This window comes from Micrasema longulum, unplaced genomic scaffold, assembly GCF_059751315.1.
Source record: "Micrasema longulum isolate JH-2025_06_02 unplaced genomic scaffold, ASM5975131v1 h1tg000278l, whole genome shotgun sequence".
Classification (NCBI taxonomy): Eukaryota; Metazoa; Arthropoda; class Insecta; order Trichoptera; family Brachycentridae; genus Micrasema; species Micrasema longulum.
Genome location: NW_028277482.1, coordinates 542,726 through 563,026, shown reverse-complemented (window position 1 = coordinate 563,026; position 20,301 = coordinate 542,726). Strand labels below are relative to the sequence as shown.

At 31.4% G+C, this 20,301-nt stretch overlaps 2 protein-coding genes across 5 annotated transcripts; one reads left to right on the top strand and one right to left on the bottom strand.

Annotated features, from left to right (window-relative positions):
• Nucleotides 1–193: 193 nt before the first annotated feature.
• LOC148282926 (MIT domain-containing protein 1-like) lies at nt 194–8,656 on the bottom strand. 4 transcript variants are annotated; one of them, XR_015821987.1, is made up of 5 exons: nt 8,421–8,656; nt 5,928–6,166; nt 4,840–5,057; nt 3,536–3,982; nt 194–2,831 (listed from the first exon to the last, which is right to left on the bottom strand). XR_015821987.1 is itself a non-coding variant. In XM_088224308.1 (5 exons), exons 1-4 carry the CDS (start codon nt 8,545–8,547, stop codon nt 3,820–3,822), a joined length of 747 nt encoding a protein of 248 aa, XP_088080434.1. In that variant the 5' UTR covers nt 8,548–8,636; the 3' UTR covers nt 194–2,441; nt 3,809–3,819. The 4 variants fall into 4 exon arrangements, 3 of the variants coding, with proteins under 3 accessions (XP_088080434.1, XP_088080433.1, XP_088080435.1); XM_088224308.1 differs by having other exon boundaries at nt 194–2,441; nt 3,809–3,982; nt 8,421–8,636; XM_088224307.1 differs by having other exon boundaries at nt 194–3,982; nt 8,421–8,636.
• A 1,227-nt stretch (nt 8,657–9,883) lies between these two features.
• Nucleotides 9,884–17,687, top strand: Polr3C (RNA polymerase III subunit C). Its single transcript, XM_088224306.1, has 10 exons — nt 9,884–10,199; nt 12,112–12,366; nt 13,375–13,591; nt 13,879–13,971; nt 14,772–14,939; nt 15,026–15,179; nt 15,961–16,081; nt 16,665–16,739; nt 17,257–17,424; nt 17,532–17,687. Exons 1-10 carry the CDS (start codon nt 10,053–10,055, stop codon nt 17,670–17,672), a joined length of 1,539 nt encoding a protein of 512 aa, XP_088080432.1. The 5' UTR covers nt 9,884–10,052; the 3' UTR covers nt 17,673–17,687.
• Nucleotides 17,688–20,301: the final 2,614 nt, after the last annotated feature.

Sequence of the window (20,301 nt, the reverse complement as noted above, 5' to 3'; positions counted from 1 at the left end):
TTTTTTTTTTTTTTTTAGAAAAAGAAATATTTGCGTTCTTATGATTTACCCAAATATTTAATTTTGAGGGCCATTCTCAACGAGTTGTAAATAACTCACTATTAGAAAATGGAATCAAGTTGGGGTAGAGTGGGATTCGAACGACGGACCTTTGGTCCGTGAGTCCGAGACACTAGCTGTGTGAATTTAGTAGGAGGAAACATATTCAAAATAGGACTACTGCTTAAATTTATTTAATTATTAATAATATTTAAATTGTTATTTACAGCCTTTCTAATTTTGTTTATGTGTAATATTTAAATACCATCTTCAAAGTTAAATGGGTGACTATTTGTAAGAGTATGTTCTGAAAACTCCGAAAAATTAGTGTTTTTAATAAATCTCATACGGTCTTTAACTCTAGTTTGAAATGTTTGTGATGTTTTTTAGTTGGTTATTAAATTATAAAAAAATAAAGTGGTACATAAAAAAAACTAATTTATTTTATTTAAATATATTGGATTTATTTGTCTGAAAAAACAGTTAATCCTTAAATAATATTTTTAAATTATGAGAATTAAAAAAAGTTTTGTCAATACTCCTTATGATATTTTTTCAACGTTTTCCTTGATAAAAATGTAGGTAATATAATATTTTAATTTAAACTATTGATGTATATTTTTTATCAGTTTTATTAATAAAACAATCTAGTCATTTAGGTTATTTATTGATAAAAAAATACAATGTTTTATTTGTAAATTTTTAAAATATGTAGGCATGAGAAACAGTTGTTTAATATTACATATGAAAAATCCTAAAGGACTAGGAAAGGGTGAAACTATGCAGAAGTTTGCTCGTTTAATTCCTGACTGGGTCAAAATGAAACATTGATTCAAAGAGCAAGATTTTGTCGCGTTGGGAAAACAAGGTTCTATCTAACAAAATATGTTTTTTACATTTAACTTTTATTATATTTATATTTAAATATCGGTTCTATCTGCATCAAAATTTTAAAGAAAATCAAAATCAATCCTTAATTATTATTAAATTGATTAAGACAATATTAATTTTAAAAAATAGATTATATACTGCCTTCATTTCAAACTTTCATGTCTCAAAAAAATTATGAATCGACATAGAACCTTGTTTCCCAACGTGAAGATTTGAGTAACATATTTCTATACGACGAATAAAATAAAGTAATTATTTTGATACACTGACATAAACTTACAAAAAAAGCTGTACATATTTGTATGTATTATCATTTTAAAGAGTGCCATATTTATTTTATTTATATGTATCGTTAGTAAAAGATAGCTCCAGTACTTTTAATGTAAAAAAAGTGTTTTAAACTCTTAAATATTATATTCCATGTAATTTTTATTCATCGTGTAAATAAAATTTTATTCAAAAATACCAAAATTCTTTATATTTATAACAATTCAGTCCGTTTTTTTCCTTCCTTAAATTCTCCTCTGTTGATTGATTCCAATAAATGTGAGTAAAAAAATAATCATTAAAAAAAAGTTATAAACATAATGACAGACTGGGAGCTAGGGGAATGTAAAGCTAGGGTTTCCTAGGACAACGGTGCCCGTATTTTAACGGCCGTAGTGAACGGTGATGCGGTAGACAGCCGTCGTAACGTCGACTAGAGAGTGGTTTCCTAGTGAAACGGTGTTAAATGGTGTTGATAACACCGTTTTCCTAGGAAACCACACTCTAGTCACCGTTACGACGGTTATCCACCGCATCACCGTTCACTACGGCCGTTAAAATACGGGCACCGCTGTCCTAGGAAACCCTAGCTTAACAAACAGTTTTTGGTAAAATGGCTTCCAAATATTTATATATTTATATACACATGACATTTGTTTATTTTTTATTTAAAATGACCAAGAAACGGTAATGTAATGATTTTTGATTTAACAAAAAAAAGTCAAATCAAAAGTAAGAACAAAGACTGGACTCAAGTATTTTTTAATCTAAGAAATGAGACTGAATTTGTGCAAAATGTACTAATAAAAATTAAAATATTTTTTTATTAAATTGTTTTCAGGATTATATTTACAAATAAAACAATAAGTAATTGTACGCTCTTCGTAATTGTAGCGCAATTGCCTTTCCATTTGACATTTTCCTGTCCTGTCCCGTTTGATGACAATGTGAGTGTTTAAATATCAATACAAGGATGGCAATTTATCGACGAATTGATGTGCCTTCTATTTTAAGCTTGAAACATGTGAATTAAATTATACGCAATTGACAATGCCATCAAAATACATTATTGTTTTAAAGAGATGTTGTTAAGAGGAAATGCGGTCTCGCTTTTCTTCATACAAACGCATTCTAGTATTTTCTCCCTGGATCATGATTTTTTTACACACTATAGATATTTACTATTGGCGTGTCCACATTGTTTCGTTCTTTGGTAAATTGTTTATTATGGGAGCTAGAACCATCTAAAAAAAAATATTTTAGTTAGAGTCCGACGTGCAGTTGTCTATTTCGCACAGTATCGGGGAGGTATTTGCGCGAGAGTGACAGAAATACAATGTTTAAGTACTTATTCATCAAAATTGTCTGGCACCGCATTCACAATGATAACCGCTATACAGCGGATCTATTCTTTCCAATAATTCCTTTCTGTTCCTTTTCTTATGACAGTCAACTTATAATATGATGTAACAAGTGACTATAAGAACTGACAGTCACTAATTTCTCATTGAGTAATAGTTTTGATTTAAGGTAATTTATAAACAAAAACGTTTATTTCTATTTTATATATCTTTAGCTTTTTAATCTTTTTTTTCTATTGAATATGTTCTGTAACTTGAATTATAAACATAAAACTTTTAACAATGTTTGATTATGTCCAAATGCTTGCAGACTAGCTGGATTTCTTCCCTAGGGAGTTGTTTGTATTTAAATTTATTTCAACAGAGAGGGAAAAAGTTTTTGAGAAGGGAATATGGAAGTCTAGGTATTTACAGGGCTTATGACCTGTCATCGGCTGGTTTAAGTGGCCACTTTACACACTGTGTAACATTCACCATTCTGCCCATGTTTGAACATCCACATTTCCTCAACTCTTCCATCTGTTTACTTTTGTGAAGTAAAAGAGCTGAAACCTTTATCACGTGGGTGAGATTCATCCGGCTGAACCAAATCACCTACTAGGCAACGCCTGGAAACAATTTTCCAATTTTTATACTTCTTCTTTTACCAGGTAGTAATTCAACAATGTTTGATTATGTCCAAATGCTTGCAGACTGGCTGGATTTCCTCCCTAGGGAGTTGTTTGTATTTAAATTTATTTCAACAGAGAGGGAAAAAGTTTTTGAGAAGGGAAACCTTACCTCACAAAAGTCAACAGATGGAAGAGTTGAGGAAATGTGGATGTTCAAACATGGGCAGAATGGTGAATGTTACACAGGGTGTAAAGTGGCCACTTAAACCAGCCGATGACAGGTCATAAGCCCTGTAAATGCCTAGACTTCCATATTCCCTTCTCAAAAACTTTTTCCCTCTCTGTTGAAATAAATTTAAATAAAACTTTTATTTTATTGGTTGGTTGGAAGAAATTGCCATTTGGCAATAAGCCGGCCAATGTACAAAAAGTTAAATAATAATAATAATAATGTGCCCTTTTACTATAAATGTCGGAGGAAAGTTTAAAATCTTTTGATGGTGATCTTTTTTAGTTGACAGAAATAAGGGACGTGGAATTGACGTGGGAAGAGGCGACTAGCGATAGGGTCTCCTGGGGGCGCCTGGTGATGTCCACTCGGTCCGCTTAGAAGCGGACGTAGAAAAATATTTTACATACTTAAATTAAGACTATGAAGTAATAGTTTTCACATCTTTTGAATGGAAGATATCAATTTGGGTTTCGTGGCATGGCCTCAAGTCAAAATCATACATTCCTAAAGTGAATTTATTCTCTGGGGGCTTGTATATATCTAGACCTCTGCCTATCTTGATAATCCAGCCTGAACTTAGCCTGCAAAAAGAAGATATGTATATATTAAAGACAAAACGCTTTAATTAAAATTTTATAACTGTCATGTAAAAGCCCTCTGGGCGTGTATAGATAATACATGAATAAATATTAAACTCTTGAGTACAAATAAAAAACAAGTCTTGTTACATAATTATTTATAACTAAATTATATTATCTTGAACAACCTTAATTTTATAAAGTTACAGACTATCTGAATAATCTTAGTATTCTAAATTTGTTGCAACAGAGAGGGAAAACATTTTTGAGATACGAAAGTCTAGGCATTTACAGGGCTTATGACCTGTCATTGCCTGGTTTAAGTGGCGTAAGTGGCTAAATGCCTAGACTTCCATATTCCCTTCTCAAAAATATTTTCCCTCTCTGTTGCAACAAATTTAGATCTAAATAACTCCCTAGGGAGGAAATCCAGCCAGTCTGCAAACATTTGGACATACTCAAAACATTGTTGAATTAAAAATCCGTGCATGGGAAAGGCGAAAAAAACTTTAATATGTTTAATATGTTATAATGTTGGGCGGTATGGTCGATAATTCTGAGATTATGACGAGCATTGGTTTGTATGTTTCCGAATATTAACTAAGGTAACATAAACATATATTGTTCCAACCTGCTGATGGTTATGCTGTTGGAAGGGCTACCGCCATGCTGAACAACATCGTTCTGGATGTCGATCTGTTCCATGTATTCGAAGGGATTTACCGGAGTAGGATTCTCCTACTACTCGGACAAGAGTATCTTCAATGTATTTTTTATTTTTATAATATGTACGTCTTGAATTTTTGTTTGTAATGTATATGATATTTTAAATAAATAAATTGAATACATATTTTACTTACTTTATTTGTCTATCGTGTAGTGTTGTTGAAAATTCTACGTAAAATTCAACATTTCTTGTCTTCAAATCATTGCCTAATTGTCTGAACCATCCTGACTGTTCTTCCGGTTTGCAATTGTCACTTCGACCATTAGTTTCGAAGGATGTGACCAAACTTATCCTTTTTAGATTTTCACAAGACTTAACCAGCAACTCACAAAGTCTTAAGAAATTCTGGCACTAAAATACATAAAAAATCACTGTAAATACAAGCAATAGGTATCAATTTAAAAATTAAGAAGGCTAAGTATGTGGCTGTACAGTTCTTCAATATGAGAAAAATGAATGAATATTTTTTCAACAATTTAAAATATTTTGTAAAAATGCTGACAGGGAAATAAAATTATTATTTTTGGTTAGAAGTCATAAAATAATGTTTGTCGTGGGTTTGTTTACTATGTCTGAGGTCCCTATAAGGCAAGGAGATTGACCTTATGCTCCAATTCAGGAACTTTTAATTGTTTTTTTATTAGTTAAAAAAAAATTCTTACATTACGTAGCATACAAACATAACGTAAAAAATAATAAAAAAGAAAATCCCACATAGGCAAAGCCTGTGCGTAGGTATACATGATTTAATCAATTTTACGTTACAGCACATACATTTTATGTATATACACAGTAAAAAATACTCAGCACAAATATTTTAATATGATACAAGAAATAATCTTAAAAGAACAAATTAATGAAAACTCTATGTTTTCTAAACGACAGTCCCTCTAAAAAACTTTTGTAATTCATTTATAAAAACTTTACTATCTAGAGACGGTGAACAATATGTAGTGAGTGTTGATTATATTTTTTCTTTTTAGTAAAACTTATATGAACGGCATTTGAGTAGTAAAATGCTTTATTAAAATTTTTGCTTTTAAACACACATTTTACATTGTCCAGCCAGAAATCGAATCCGGCTCGATGGACCACTTTGGAGGAGTTTGGTAAATTGGTTTTGTAGCTGTTGACTGAATAATATATCTCCTTATTCCCTTCTCAAAATTTTTCTACAGATGTCTGTTGAAATATCTATCAAATAAAATAAATAGTTCGAACCTGATGGAAGCTTCTTATATAAGGATCTTCAACATGGACACTGGTTACATCTTCATCAAGGAATCTTCCAAATAAAGTTTTAAAACTGTGCCCTGTAGAGTTATTTTCTATATGCAACTGCTCATGAAATACACCACTTTCCTTTTGTTCGGATACATGTTTTTTTATATTTTCTGCTCTCTGCATGTATCCTTCAATTTTAGTTCTCAAATAGTTTCGCTTAGTTGTATCGAGCTCGGCTAAAAGTAGTAAAGACAATTTGATTAAAAGTGATACGAACATGTTACTGTTTGTCTGTCAAACAGGTATAGTGAAAGAACTCACTTCAAATACTGTTTTAAAGACCAAGGATCGCCTTATAGAATAGATTAACAAATTAAGTTTCCATAAGTGGATCCTACGAGAATAATGTTTCCACAAATGTGTTATTTGAATTTAAATCTACTACGTTAGTTGCCCCATTTATGATGAGCTTGGCAAATTGTATGGAAGGCTTATGTTGGATATTGTCATTAGACAGTAAACTCTCCTATCGTTAACACATTGATAATATTGTAAACAAATCTCTAAAACTTCTTGGTTTTATTAATAGAATGACGACAGACTTTAAAAATATTAATGCTATCAAAACTCTTTACCGCTCACTAGTTCGACTCCATCTAGAATATGCTTCTCCAATTTGGTCTCCATTCTATAGGACTCATATTGACCATATCGAGTCTGTCCAACACCGTTTTATAAGAAAAGCGGCATGGTTGCTCGGATTGCAAAGAGGTAAATATAGAGCGATCTCTTAATATGTCATCATTGGAGAAACGTAGAACTGAGATGGACCTTATATGCATTTTCAAAATACTTAATGCTAAAAATGTTAGTGATGTCCAATTTCTGTTGCAATCAATTTCTTTTCATGTTCCCAACCTTGTCACCAGAAGTCAAAATCTGCTATTTATCGAATCTTCTAAGAGCAACTTTTGCTTTTATGCCTCAATGTTCAGAATGTGTAGATTAGTCAATTCATCACACAACTTGGAATACTTTGGGATAAATCTTCCAGCTTTTAGCTCGAAGTTTCATAATATGTTGATTGTGTTTATTATATATCATTATATTATTGCCTTTGTTTGTCTTTGCTACATAGTTTTATGTTATTTTTGTTAAGTTTCTTGCATATATGTTTCTTCATATAACTGTTGTTATCGCTTAGGCCAAATATATGATAAATAAAATAAAAATTATTTAAAAAAAAAACTAATTTCGATTACATGAATGGTAGCAAAAAGAAAGCACTTGTATAATCCAGTTACAAAAATCCATTACCATTAAGGTATTTAATATACGTATAATTTAACAGCAACATGGTGGTCTCCGTAGTGTAATGGCTAAGACACCTGACTCACGCACGGAAGGTTCCGGGTTCGATTCTCCGTGGAAAAACAAAAATTAAATGTGACTTTTTCTCAAGCCTGTATATTAAAAGGATTATTTTAACAGAATAATTCATTCCGACACCTTTTATACAAGTCGCCAAAATATTAATTCCATAATCATGCAAAAAATAATGCTTATTTTAAAGTTAATAGCTACTTTAAATTAATTAAGATATAGTAAACGCTTATTAAACTTACACAAATTCCATTTCAGGGCACAACTAATTTAAATTATGATAATGGATACTACTGTAAAATTATGTTTGTTTATTCCAATATTAACACAATTTAAGTATTATTACAGATATATAACATACATACTAATACCACTTTCGGACAAAGATATATTGAGTATTATGCAATTAACATATATAACCTACTTCCACTGTCTCTTAAAACCATTAGAAATAAGAAAATGTTTAAAAAGGCTATAAAAAAATGGATAGTGGAGCTGGGTAGAAGTAAAACGGATTGTCTCATTCGCCCAAACCAATATTAAATAAACTGCTCCACAAATGCAAAATTTGTGTTTTGTTTTTGTTATTTTATTGAATGTTTTATAGTATTAATAATATAGGTGTACATAAAATAAATAAAAACTTTCTGAACATTTTGCTAAGTATCTCTGTATATTAAGTCTTCTTTGTTTATTCTCACACGTAAAAATATTCAAAATAAAGTATATTGTTAAGTGTCCTCGGCACGGGTAACCCTAGTGAGGTCACATTATTTTATTATTAATCTTTGTTTATAAGGGAAAAAAAATAAATATATATATATATATTACACAACAGATGGAGAACACCTTTGAGAAGGTGATATAAAAGTATTGGCATTAGCAGGGCCTGTCATTGGCTGGTTTAAGCAATCGCTTTACACATTATGAACATTTACTATTCCACTTATGTTTTAATAGCTGTATTTTCTCAATTCTTCCATATGATAATTTTTGTGGAAAATCCCTTCTCAAAAAGGTTATCTGCCTCTTGAAATACCTGTCAAGATGAACAAGCAGACGGGAGTTTAAAACACGTTTTTTAAAACTGGTCAAAGTATTGTTTACCTTTCATCATGTCAACTAAAAGTTGTATTCCTTCTTGGTAGCATATCAGAGATTCTGTATAGCGTTTTTTACTGTCCAGATGAACCCCTCTTTGCAAAAGAGCACTAGCTGCACTTTCAACACTCATTTTGTTATATTTATGCTGTTTAGAATTTATTTAAAAAGCACAAAAACTGGCAATCCATTTTCCAACACTCGAGCTAACTTTGACTTTGACATTTCTCACGTTTGACAACAATAAACCAGTGTTGTTATTATATGAAATTAGTGATGCGCGTGATTTGAAGAGAAATTGAGGATTGGGATTAGTAAGAAAAACAATTCACAATATTCTCCTTGTATGTAAATGGGGAAGAGATACTTACCCAATAAACTTGTGTACACAATCTTGAGTTTATATCTTGTTATTAATGGAACTAAGTTGCAAATAAGTTGTAGGTGGTGTAATTTAAGATACTAACATATTTATTTGTATAAATATAACTTGGTAACAGAAACATATATATAAATATATAAATGTGTATAAAAAATACACTTGCTAGAACACCCCATTAGCGAGGTAAAAAATGCCACCAAAAAGTAGAAGAAGAAGCAGAGAGGAGAAAGTGTTTGTATAGTTTAGGGAAAAAGGAAGAGAATCTATAATTTGGATGGCAATAGAAAATGTGAGTCTGTTAAAATCCTTATCACCTAAAACATATTTTTTTTACTGTAAGTATTTTAGTTTTGAAATATTATGTACGTTAAATAATAGAAATGTGTTTGTTTAACAGATAAATACATATCTTATAAAAACAGAAATATAATAGTATAAGATATCTTCCAAAGTCCAAATATTATTTGGACTTAAACTACCTATATATAGGTTCTAGCTGTTACCTTTACGTTTATGGTTTCATTTCATATTATAATAAGTATTTTGAGTTTTTCCACTGACATTTCTTGGTGAAACTGCATTTTTATTTTACTAATTAAAATACGCACAGTTTTATTCCACTTTTATTTATAAATAATAATATAATAATAAAAAATTACAAATAAAAGTGGAATAAAACTATATACGTATTGTTATTATTATAATTAAATGTATCTAATATAAATAAATTTAAAGGTGTTCTGGATCTATTGATAATAAAAATGAACGTTTGAATAAAACATAATCATCAGATGCAGAAATAGAGGCAGACCGAGAAAGACATGGCATGACCAAATCCAATAAATACTTGAAGACCGACATGTTAAAAGTCGGAATAATCGGCGCGCGTGCATGAGAAGATGTATGAATGTAGAGGAAGCGATATATGTATGCAAAGATAGAGTAACGTGGCGTTCTATCCTCTCTGCCTACCCTTACAGAAAACGGCGTGATGATTTGTTGTTGTTGTTGTAGAAATGGAGCTATTTAGTTATCATCCGTGTTCAACACTAATCACCACGTGTATTTATTTTTTATTTTTAATGTTATGGCAAGACTTGCTTCTGTCAATCGTACGTCACAATTTTAAATTTTAACTTTAAGGTTACCTTATTCCAAACACCGAATAATGTAAACATGGTTAAAATTTAAAATCTCTTCGCGAAAAGTGATTGAATTTTCACATTCAGTTTGTGTTCTAGATATTAAATAAAAAAATGTCTATTCAGTTAGGCAGCCTTGTTTCACGAATTTTATTCGATCATTTTGGTGAAATAGTTCAGAAAGTTGGAAGTGATTTGTGTAGATTTGGGAGTAAGCCGATTCCGCTTATTGCCAAAACAATTTCGTTACCTAGAACGCAAGTATGTAATGAGGAATATTTAAGCATCAACTCAAATTTGAATTTTAAATTGTAACTTGAATTTGAAACTATAGAAATAAATGTTGTTTAATTCCCGACGCTTGTATTGAAGTGGATATAAAAGCGGAGTTACAAGCTAAATATATTGTTACATGGGTCAGAAAATGGCACGAGATTTTATGCAGTTTATTGTAAAATGTGTGTAAAATCTTGGCCCATTTTATTTACTGTTTTACTTGGGGCAGTTTCTAGGATTGAAAATTACGCGTAAGAATGCGCAGTACGTAGAAGCGGGCAGTTTCACAGTTGACAAAACGAGCCATCTTATGACGATGCGACTAATGAAAACTAACAATATATTATTCTGCGATCAACAATCAATATCAGGTTTATAAAATAACATGGACCGTGAACTTTATTGAAAAATCATTATTTACCCGTACCTACTTGGAAAAGAAAGGCAAGTGTGATGTGAAAAAGTGCAGTGAAACAAATCTGTTGAAAATCTGAAGAAAGAAAGAAAATTTGATGTGTCCTTTTTATGCATATTGAGTTATATTATATCACCGGATTTTTCAGCATTTCCTGTAAACATGTTATGGTGAAAAAAAAAAAGTTCAATTCGCCGCTCTAATTTTCTTGCCTCCTCTTTCACAGTAGTAGCTGCTCGATTGTGGAATAATCTACCCACTCATGTTAGAGACGTCCCTTCTTTATTTACATTTAAATCAAGATTGAAATGTCACTATCTAAATGTTTGAGTTGTTCCTTCTCCTTCTTCTTTCTATCCTATCACCTCTCCTCTCCTCATAGTAAAGTGTAAATTTTTTAGTTAATCTTTGTTTTGAATTGTTATATAAAATTATAAGATTTTGTTAAAATATGTCCACGTACTTGTAATTTTCTCAAACTAGGTTTGGATAGGTAGGAAGAAATTGCCTTAAGGCAATATGCCCGCCCTTATATGTATATAAATTGTATATATATGAAGTGTAAAATAAATAAATGCATCTACGGGCAATTAGGCTTGTAAACCATAATTTGGATTTTTCAAAAAATTACATATCATATTTTTTAAAATAAATATTTTGAATCTTGAAATAGGGCACATATAAACACGTTCTTATGTGTACTCTAATAATAACAATGTACATAGAATATTTAATTTATAAGGTGTTTAACTCATATTTCTTAACCATCTGTTTGAATTTTGTTTTTTTCTTCTTCATAAATGTTTTTTCAAGTTTCATAATATATTTTTACCGCCTTATATAAAATAAAATTTTCCGAGTTTGCCTTTTTTCTAAATGGGAGTCTGATTTTTACCTTTTCTCTGGTATTGTAAACTTGTTCATTTGATGTTTTTTTTAAAAAAAAATCTGTGTTTTTTTCAAAATTAATAATATTATTCAGAAACATTGTATTGTAAAATATTATTTTCTTATATGTTAGTACTTTTAATTTATTTAACATCAAATTTACACTTGTGTATCGGTTTATTTTCAAAATGATTCTTTAAGCTCGAAGATTCTTAAAGCTTTGTTATGGCCATCTTTTAACAGAAAAAGACTGAGGATAAAGTGACACAATCAACGACAAAAACGCATTGACAGTTATCAGTATGAAATATTTGTTGGAAACTAGGATGTGTTCTAATTTTATGAATTTGACCACAGATTTCACCCAATTTGTGTATTGCACAACACAATATTTATTGGGTCAAATCTTCCACAAGATCTTGTATAATTTTCTGACCTATGTAACACTAGTTAGCCTAGCCCATTATCTCCAAAAAAATAAACATTTACTTTTGTTTTTCTTTTTTTTTGTGGCTTTATTCACCTCACTAAATGAAATATTTAAGTTATAATTAAATCTTAAACTATTAATTTATGTATTTTATTTTATTCTAGATTATTCAAGCGCTGAGGTCTCTCATAAAATATGGTCTCGTCACTTTTGACCAGGGAAAAACCGAAAATATAGCAGAATACAAATTAATTAAGGATAATGTACTATGTCTCTTGAGATATCCAAAATACCTCTTTCTAATTAAAAATAAATATGGATTTGAATCTGAATTAATTGTCGAGGAAATTCTACAGCAGGGCTCCATCACAGTTACTCAGTTGATAATTAATATTGTGTTGAAGACAAAAGATGACAAGGTAAACAAGTTTAAAAATGGCATCTGTTAACTGGTGTTTGCTAAAAATGCCGCATGGCCGATCATCGACTTTGAAATGTTTAAACAAGCTTTACTGTTTTTTGTTTTTGAACTTAAAAATTTAAAAAAATCAAGTTAACCAAAGACACTGCAAGAAACATTGATATCTTTGCAGCAGGGTTTTGCAATTATTGTTGCCTTAGATTGTAGATAGCATCATTCATCAAGAAGCGCTTTGTGCAAATATAATAAAAGAATATAAAAAAATCAATGTAACGTATTTGGTGATCAAGGTTATCAACACAATTGTCACTAAAGCGCTTTAACATTGCCAATTGAATGAATTTTTACTTGAAATATAGAGTAAATACGTAGATCTTTTATCATCATAAGCTTGACAGCCCTGAGTGGGTCTTGGCTGAATCCAGGAGTCTCCTCCGCTCTTGCCCGTTTGCTGCCCTTTCTCTCTAGTTCCTCACTTGTCATTTCACATTTCACTGTCCTATCTGCACTGATGAGTCTACCCATCACATTTTTGGCCTTCCCGGTCTTCGTTGTTTTTGTGGCACAGAGAGAGTTGGGCTTTTTATAGGGTTTTCTTTTTTTTTAAAACGAAAAGAAATTTGGCTCTCTAAAGAAATCTTAATAGTTGTTCTGCTGATCTTTGGCCCTTTTGACTAACGAGTTTGCCAATCACTGCCCTAAATCATCTTTTATAAATGCCTTTACTTTTATTTTAAGTTTCTTTCTTAATATTTATGTTCTATTTAATTATTTTGTTACTTTTTTCTTGTAATTCTTGTTACTCACATGCTGCAAACAGTTATAATAAGTTACCGGCTAAGTTGTATTTTGTTATACATGTGAGTGTCGCTAGTAAATTGTTATTGTTCCAAAAATAAACAAATATGAGTCGTAGAGTTGTAAAACCTATTCTGGAGACTTTATTCTAATTATTAGCAATATACATTACAATAAACATGACTTATAAATATATATCTAATTTCAGGAAAGAAATGTTACACCCACAAGCCTTAGGGATAATTTGATATCTTTAGTGACAGCTGGGTACATCCATAGAAGTCCTATTCCGACGGAAGAATCCATGGATTCTGAAGTTCCTGTTCTGGTGTCTTCCGAAGCAAATAGACAAGTTCTACCTGAAGTGGATATCCGAGCTATTACACAATTTATTAATACCGACGAAAAGATTGAAATCAAAGATGGTGAGGATTGAGACCTTTAATATATTAGGTGGTAACATATTGTTATGTTAGTTTTTTCAAAATTTAAAAATGAGCACTAAAAGTAAAACAAAATGGTAAAGGTTATGTGTCATATGAGGCCCGTAGGGTCGTGTGATTAAGACTTGCAGCCCCGATTTAGGCCTATTTTTAACATGTAATAGTCAGCGTTGGCGTCCTCTTTACCATATCTTATAGTTATTTATAAGGCTGGTAAATTACATTTTATGATCTTCTGGTATTGGTATTCAATATTATATTATTTTTAGTGACATACTGGAGGTGCAACTTGGACCGATTCCACCAGGACTTCAGGGACGAGTTGATGGTCACAGCAATGACAAGATGTATAGATGAATGTGGTATGTCCCGAATCCTAACTATTATATTCTTTGTCCTGCTAACCTTAGCTGTATTAAAATAATATGTAAGTTCGTTTGAGAAAATTCACACAAACACGTTTGGAGAAGATCTCTGCATCAGTCTCTAGTATTTCCTTTACTTTCGAGTGGAAAATTGAGGTTATCTCCGTCAGAAATTTGACATCCATGCTAGGTAATAGTATATTGGATGTTATGATTCTGTTTTTGTTTGTGTATAGGAAATGCACAATTCACCTTCAGCTGTCCTTAAGACAATAGTTCAGGTTACAGTGGGCATTGGTTTGCAGACGAGTCCCACATAAGTATAAATTGGTTAATACATATATTGTGGAATGGTCTTGATTTAATTAGTGACAAACAATTTTATATTATTTTAATTTTATATACCTCACAACGCTGCAGTAACGGTAAGAAAGAAGTGACCTAATAGAGACACAAAAGATACTCAACAGTCACTATAGCTGCCCAAACTTGGATCATATGTTCAATCTTAAACAAGATGCTCGACTCCGAGGCCACAGTCTCAAGCAGGTGAAAACCAGATTCAATCTAAATCTTCAGAAACATTTCCTGAGCAATAGGGTTGTTGATGGTTGGAATAAGCTGTCACAAGAGCTGGTCTCAACGCGTAGTCTCGATAAGTTAAAAAATGAACTAGGTTTTTTTTTTGGAAAGGTTAAAGCGCGTCAACAATTAACGTTTTCTAAAATACATTTAAGCATATCAGCTTTAAGCGGCTCGCTTAAAATAAAAATAATTATTTCCCTTTTTTGTTGCAGGCGGTGAGCTAATGCGCCAACTTCTCCAGCAGATGTACCTTCGAACAGACCCGTGGGCAGCTTCCTCTAATCCTATTCCCTTTGTAGAATTAAAAGATTATTGCAAGAGGTCATCTTCAGATCATCCGCTCCTGCTTCAGTATTTAGAACAATATCTGAAAGTTATGGGTAAGATTAGTTTAAATTAACAGTTTTATAAATGGCATTGTAATGATGAAATTAAATGATTTTTATGCGTGTTTTTCTCGTTACAGAGGAGAGTACTAGTGGAGTAGTATCCTGTACTGGATCAGCCGGTGGTGGTCAATACACCCTGAAGGCTTCCCGAGCTGTGGAACTTATGCTGTGGGACACTCTTTGCTCCATTGTGCAGGAGAGGCTGGGGACCAAAGCTGCTAGAATATTTCGGTATTGTTACAGCTCTGAAAACAGTCACAGATACAAATATAAAATACTGGTTATCGGTGGGTTACAGGGCATGTAATCCTTTATAATTTTTCACAGTTTGGATGCATATTCGTAAAAAGCTGACTCGTTATGCATTTGGGATGATTTGCAAACACAAGTGTTTTTTAATTTATCTCTCACTTAATAAGTATTGTTTAATATTAGTAACCCCACAAAATCATCTCTGAGTAGCGCCTACTAAAATTTTTAATAGATGTAGTCAAAGATTGAATAGTTTACTTGAAATCCCTTATTGTAAATCCAGACTCTGGCAAAGACACTCATTTTTCATAGCTTCAAAACTGTTCAATGCATTTCATAAGGACAATATGATAGAGATTAATTATTTGAATTTGTTTCGATTAAAATTTTTGTTGAAATTGTGGATAAAAAAGCAAATTTAAATATCTTTTTTTTTTTAATGAATAGAATATACTTTTATTATAACTTTCTCATTTTTAGTGACAAAAAATTGTGTTCTAATATCACCACTCATTTTTAAACTTTTTGATATCTATGGTATTTTTCCAGTAGCCTTTATTTCAATTAAAAATAAATGTATACCCACACACAGGCCATGCCTTCGTGGATTTTTTTTGTGTTTATCTACTAGTTTTTTTTTGTATATGTAACTTATATACCTATTAACTTATATACATTGTTCAAAGTAGTTTGTTTTTATTAACATATTTGAATATTTTTTTTTTGTATATTTTTAACTTTATGTGTGAATTTTTTTCAGGTTAATTAAGGCCAAGAAGTATATCGAAGAAGAGGACATTCAAAGAAATGCAATGCTTCCCGCCAAAGAAGCCAAACAGCTCACTTACAGATTATTGGAAGAGCATTTTATAGATGTGCAAGTAAGAAAACTCATTAATTTTATAATTAAAACGGGTAGAATGCCTCAATTTGTAATCCAATGACAAGTCATAAACCTTGTAAGTGCCTAGACATATTCCCTTTTTAAAGAGGTTCTACATCTTTTTTGAGATTGGTCACAGGGAGCTTCTGAGGTTAAATCAAGTATTTTTCTATAAAGATTTTGATGTACTGAAAATACTGTTAATTTGAATTCCTTTATACTTAACATATTACAACAGAACTGGTGAATATTTAAGCAAAGGAAATATGGACGTCTAGACATTTTCAGGGCTTATGACTTGTCATTGGTTGATTTAAGTGGCCACTTTACCCACTGTGTAACATGAACCATTTGTCTGTATTTCAGCAACCATATTTCTTCATTTCTTCCATCTGTTGATTTTTTTTAAGCTAAAGGGCTGAAACTTTTATTGATCTGGGTGAGATTCACCCGACTGAATTATTTCATTTGCTAGGCAACACCTGAAAACTTTTTCCAATTTTCGTACTTCTTCTTGGGCCTTAGATTGTCCAAAAACATTTGGACAAACTCAAAATAACATTCTTTGAATTTATTTTTAGGTTCTACGTAAAAATGCATCCGGAAGCGCCGGTCCGTCAAAAGCATTCTACTTATATCATATAGTTCTTAATCATGTAAGTATTTTTATTTGATATAAATTATATTAGGTGCTAACATAATTTGTGTCCCCTTTTTTCTCAAATTTAAAAATGATTACCAAAAGTTAAAACAATGCTAAAGGTTATATGTCATTTGAAAGAAAATTTTCTGCTCTACAGAGTATTGTGTTTGCGTTGTCGTTCCATATATTATTTTATTTTATTACAAGCCTTCAAAATGGAATGTCAAGTAGACGAATGTGAGCATTTTTGACACCTCTTTCTTTTCGCGTTCAATCAAGGGTCAATAGTAAAATATCCCTTTTTTTTTTTACATATTTAAAGTAATAAAGGTATATGAAATACTGTCCAATAAAAAAGAATATTTTGTTGCTAGTTATTAGTAGCATAAAAAATACTTTTAAATTTGTAATTTTGAATTCCCACAAAATGGTGATTCCATTGGCCATGCCCATTCGATAAATAGTGATGAGTCCCAAATAGGAACATTCACACCAAACTGGTTAATAATTGTTGTTATTATTAAATGTAGGTAGCGAATATGGTCCTGGAACTAACATACAAGGCTTTATACAACGCCGTGACCAGAAGAGACCACGAGAGGTTCTCGAACAAGAGAATGGTGGAAAAGCAACAGAGGGTGGACACCATTGTGCATGGGATGAGAATGCGCGGGGAACCAGAAGAAAATATCCAAGATGTAAGTTGTATTTACATGCGCGGATCAGTTTATTATGCCTTATTATATACCTAGTTGATTATTCAATATACAATGTTCATAGTTATTAAATAATTTTATTTTTGCAGATAGAGGAAACGGTAACGCCCCCTGAAAAAGTGGTTCTAGAAAGAATAAGAGAGATGATTAAGAAGCTGAGCAGTGCAGAAATACAACTCGATGAAACCATGTTCCTTCTACAAACATATTTTGCCTACCAAAATAAATAAAATTTTTATCAAAAACACAAGTTTATTATTTATTCAATTTCAATTCCATTCGAATTTGAAATGAATAAGTTACTCAGATACTAAAATAATATAAAAAAACCTAAATTCCACACAAGTCATGGTCAAAATAGTTTTGTTTTCAATGGAATAACAAATTACAATAATCTCCCCAATGAACTAAAAACTATTAAAACTAATATATCAGTAAATGCATTTAAAGTAAATTTAAATAATTTTTTTTAACCCAAGTAAAAACAGCATTCTATTTTAATTCGTACTACTGTATTACTGTTTTCTGTTTTTCTTTTTATTTTGTAGAATTTTTTTTTTCTCATGTACTTCAAATTTCTAAATAACTATAACAGTGTAAGTCACTCTCCAAGCACAAGAGCTAGTCTTTTTTTTAGAAAATTACAGTTATAACATTAACGAAATATATTAAAGTGGATTGTAATAGAAAAAAAAAAACATTCATCATTTACGTAACTATATTAATTAATAAAAATAATTTTAAAAAACTTGCGCTGCAGTATCTGGAAAGCTTGAAGTTTGTCGATACACATTGTTATATTAAGTTCTTAATTTATTGAAAAAATTATATGGACTTATTATCACAATATTATTTATTATTTGTTAAAATAAGTTGTCTGTTTTTTTCAAATCCAAAAATGAGAACCAAAAGTAAAACAAAATGGTAAAGGTCATTTGAAATATTTTTTTGCTCTACAAGATATTGTGTTGGCTTTTACGTTACATAGGAAAATTATTTTATTTGAAATAGTATATGTTTTTGTAAAATTCTAAACATATCTACTTTTACACATCTAGTAAATGTTATCACTGTAACTCTCCAAAAAAAGAGACTAACTCTTGACTTACACTGTTTTAGTTGTAAAAACAACATTCGTTTTTATGGATCCCAATCAGATTATTTCCTTATAATTTCCACCCATTTATTTCTTTTTACTGGATTTTTGGTAATATTTACTAAAATAATATTAACATTTAATACATTTCTGAAAATCGCGATTCTAAATTAAGTGCACCCTTGTTGGCGAGAACTGTTCTCGGGCGCACGGTATATAAATATAAATATTTTTAAAAACGTACCGTAACAGAAATTTTTATTCTGATACTCTGTCTCAAAAAAGAACAAAATCGGTTCAGTTTTGAGGTGTGGAAAATGGGACAACGAAACATTGATTTTGTCTATTCTAACAAAACGTATTTATTTATTTATTATTTCACGTTTTTACATAAAGCTTAAAAAAATATATGAATACCTCACTGGGCACAATCAGACATGCAGTTTTCTTTTTCGCACAGTATCATCGAGGCATCTGCAAGACAGTGAAAGGAAAACAATGTTAGAATACCTATGTACCGAAATTCCCTGTTCTCACATTGATGTAAACCGAAACAAAAAAATAATACAACAAACCATCACGCCGTTTCCCCGTAGGATAAGGCAGAAAGGATAAAACGCCATATCACTCTGTCTTTGCATACAGACCTCGATTCCTTTTCTCTCATGCACGCACGCCGATTATTCCTACTCTTGACATGTCCATCTTCAAGTGTTTGATGGACTTGATCGTGCCATGGCTTTCTCGGTCTTCCTCGTTTTATGCACCCATCAACATTCGCATCGTAGATCCTTTTAGCCGTTGTTTCGCGGTCCATTCGCTCTATATGTCCAAACCAATGCAGCATCCCTTTCTTGATTCTGTCGATAATGCATGCCTCAGCCTTACACAGTTCATGGATCTCAACATTTGTGCACCTATTATACATCGTTTTACCACATATTCGCCTGAGGGATCGCATTTCGACAGCATTTAACCCACTTTCATCATTATTTTTCCAATTCCATACTTTGTTCCCATACACTAGAGTGATAATGTACCTACATTTCGTATTTGGAGTAAATACAATGATTGATATTACACTTTCGACACTAGCAATAGCAAAGCATTGCCGGGTTCAGCTCGCGTATTATAAAAACCTCAGAGTAGGTAATAAAACACCACAGCTGTAGGCACGGCATTTTACTCTATCTCATAGAACTACAAAAATGCAATTTTTTATTTGGGTTTTGGCGAAACGGACGGTTTCGGTTTGCGCTTGCGATTCTGATCTGAGTACCTACGGCCCATTGCTTTGCTGTAAACTATAGCTAACTTCGTGATCGATAATCCTAGAATGATTTTTGTCCGTATGGGCGGCTCTAGAGCTGTGGCGCCTTATCTTTCTGAGATAAAAACAATCATTTTATCGGTCGTCGCACGGCATTCAATTTTTGCCAAAAACATAACTGTTGAAATTCAATATTTACAACCAAAATATTATTCTTAAAAGTAAGAAATAAAAAGCGTAATTAAAAAAATAAATTTAAACAATTATTGTGGGCATTATTATTTATACTCGAATTTATGGAAAAATACCATCAAATTTGAGCAGTTTAAAATGCTTCCAACAATGTTTGATTATGTCCAAATGCTTGCAGACTGGCTGGATTTCCGCCCTAGGGAGTTATTCACATTTAAATTTATTTCAACAAAGAGGTAAAACATTTTTGAGAAGGGAATATGGAAGTATAGGCGTTTACAGGGCTTATGACCTGTCATCG

Bases quoted from the DNA above. Each gene is read 5' to 3' on its own strand.
- LOC148282926 (XM_088224307.1), bottom strand. From the start codon at position 8,547: ATGAGTGTTGAAAGTGCAGCTAGTGCTCTTTTGCAAAGAGGGGTTCAT. The intron at 6,167-8,420 runs GTAAACAATACT...TACTACTTTTAG, and splicing joins TTTAGTTGACATGATGAAAG to CCGAGCTCGATACAACTAAG. The intron at 3,983-4,839 runs GTAAGTAAAATA...TTCTTTTTGCAG, and splicing joins CTACACGATAGACAAATAAA to GCTAAGTTCAGGCTGGATTA.
- Polr3C (XM_088224306.1), top strand. From the start codon at position 10,053: ATGTCTATTCAGTTAGGCAGCCTTGTTTCACGAATTTTATTCGATCAT. The intron at 13,592-13,878 runs GTGAGGATTGAG...TATTATTTTTAG, and splicing joins AAAGATTGAAATCAAAGATG to TGACATACTGGAGGTGCAAC. The intron at 14,940-15,025 runs GTAAGATTAGTT...TTCTCGTTACAG, and splicing joins ACAATATCTGAAAGTTATGG to AGGAGAGTACTAGTGGAGTA.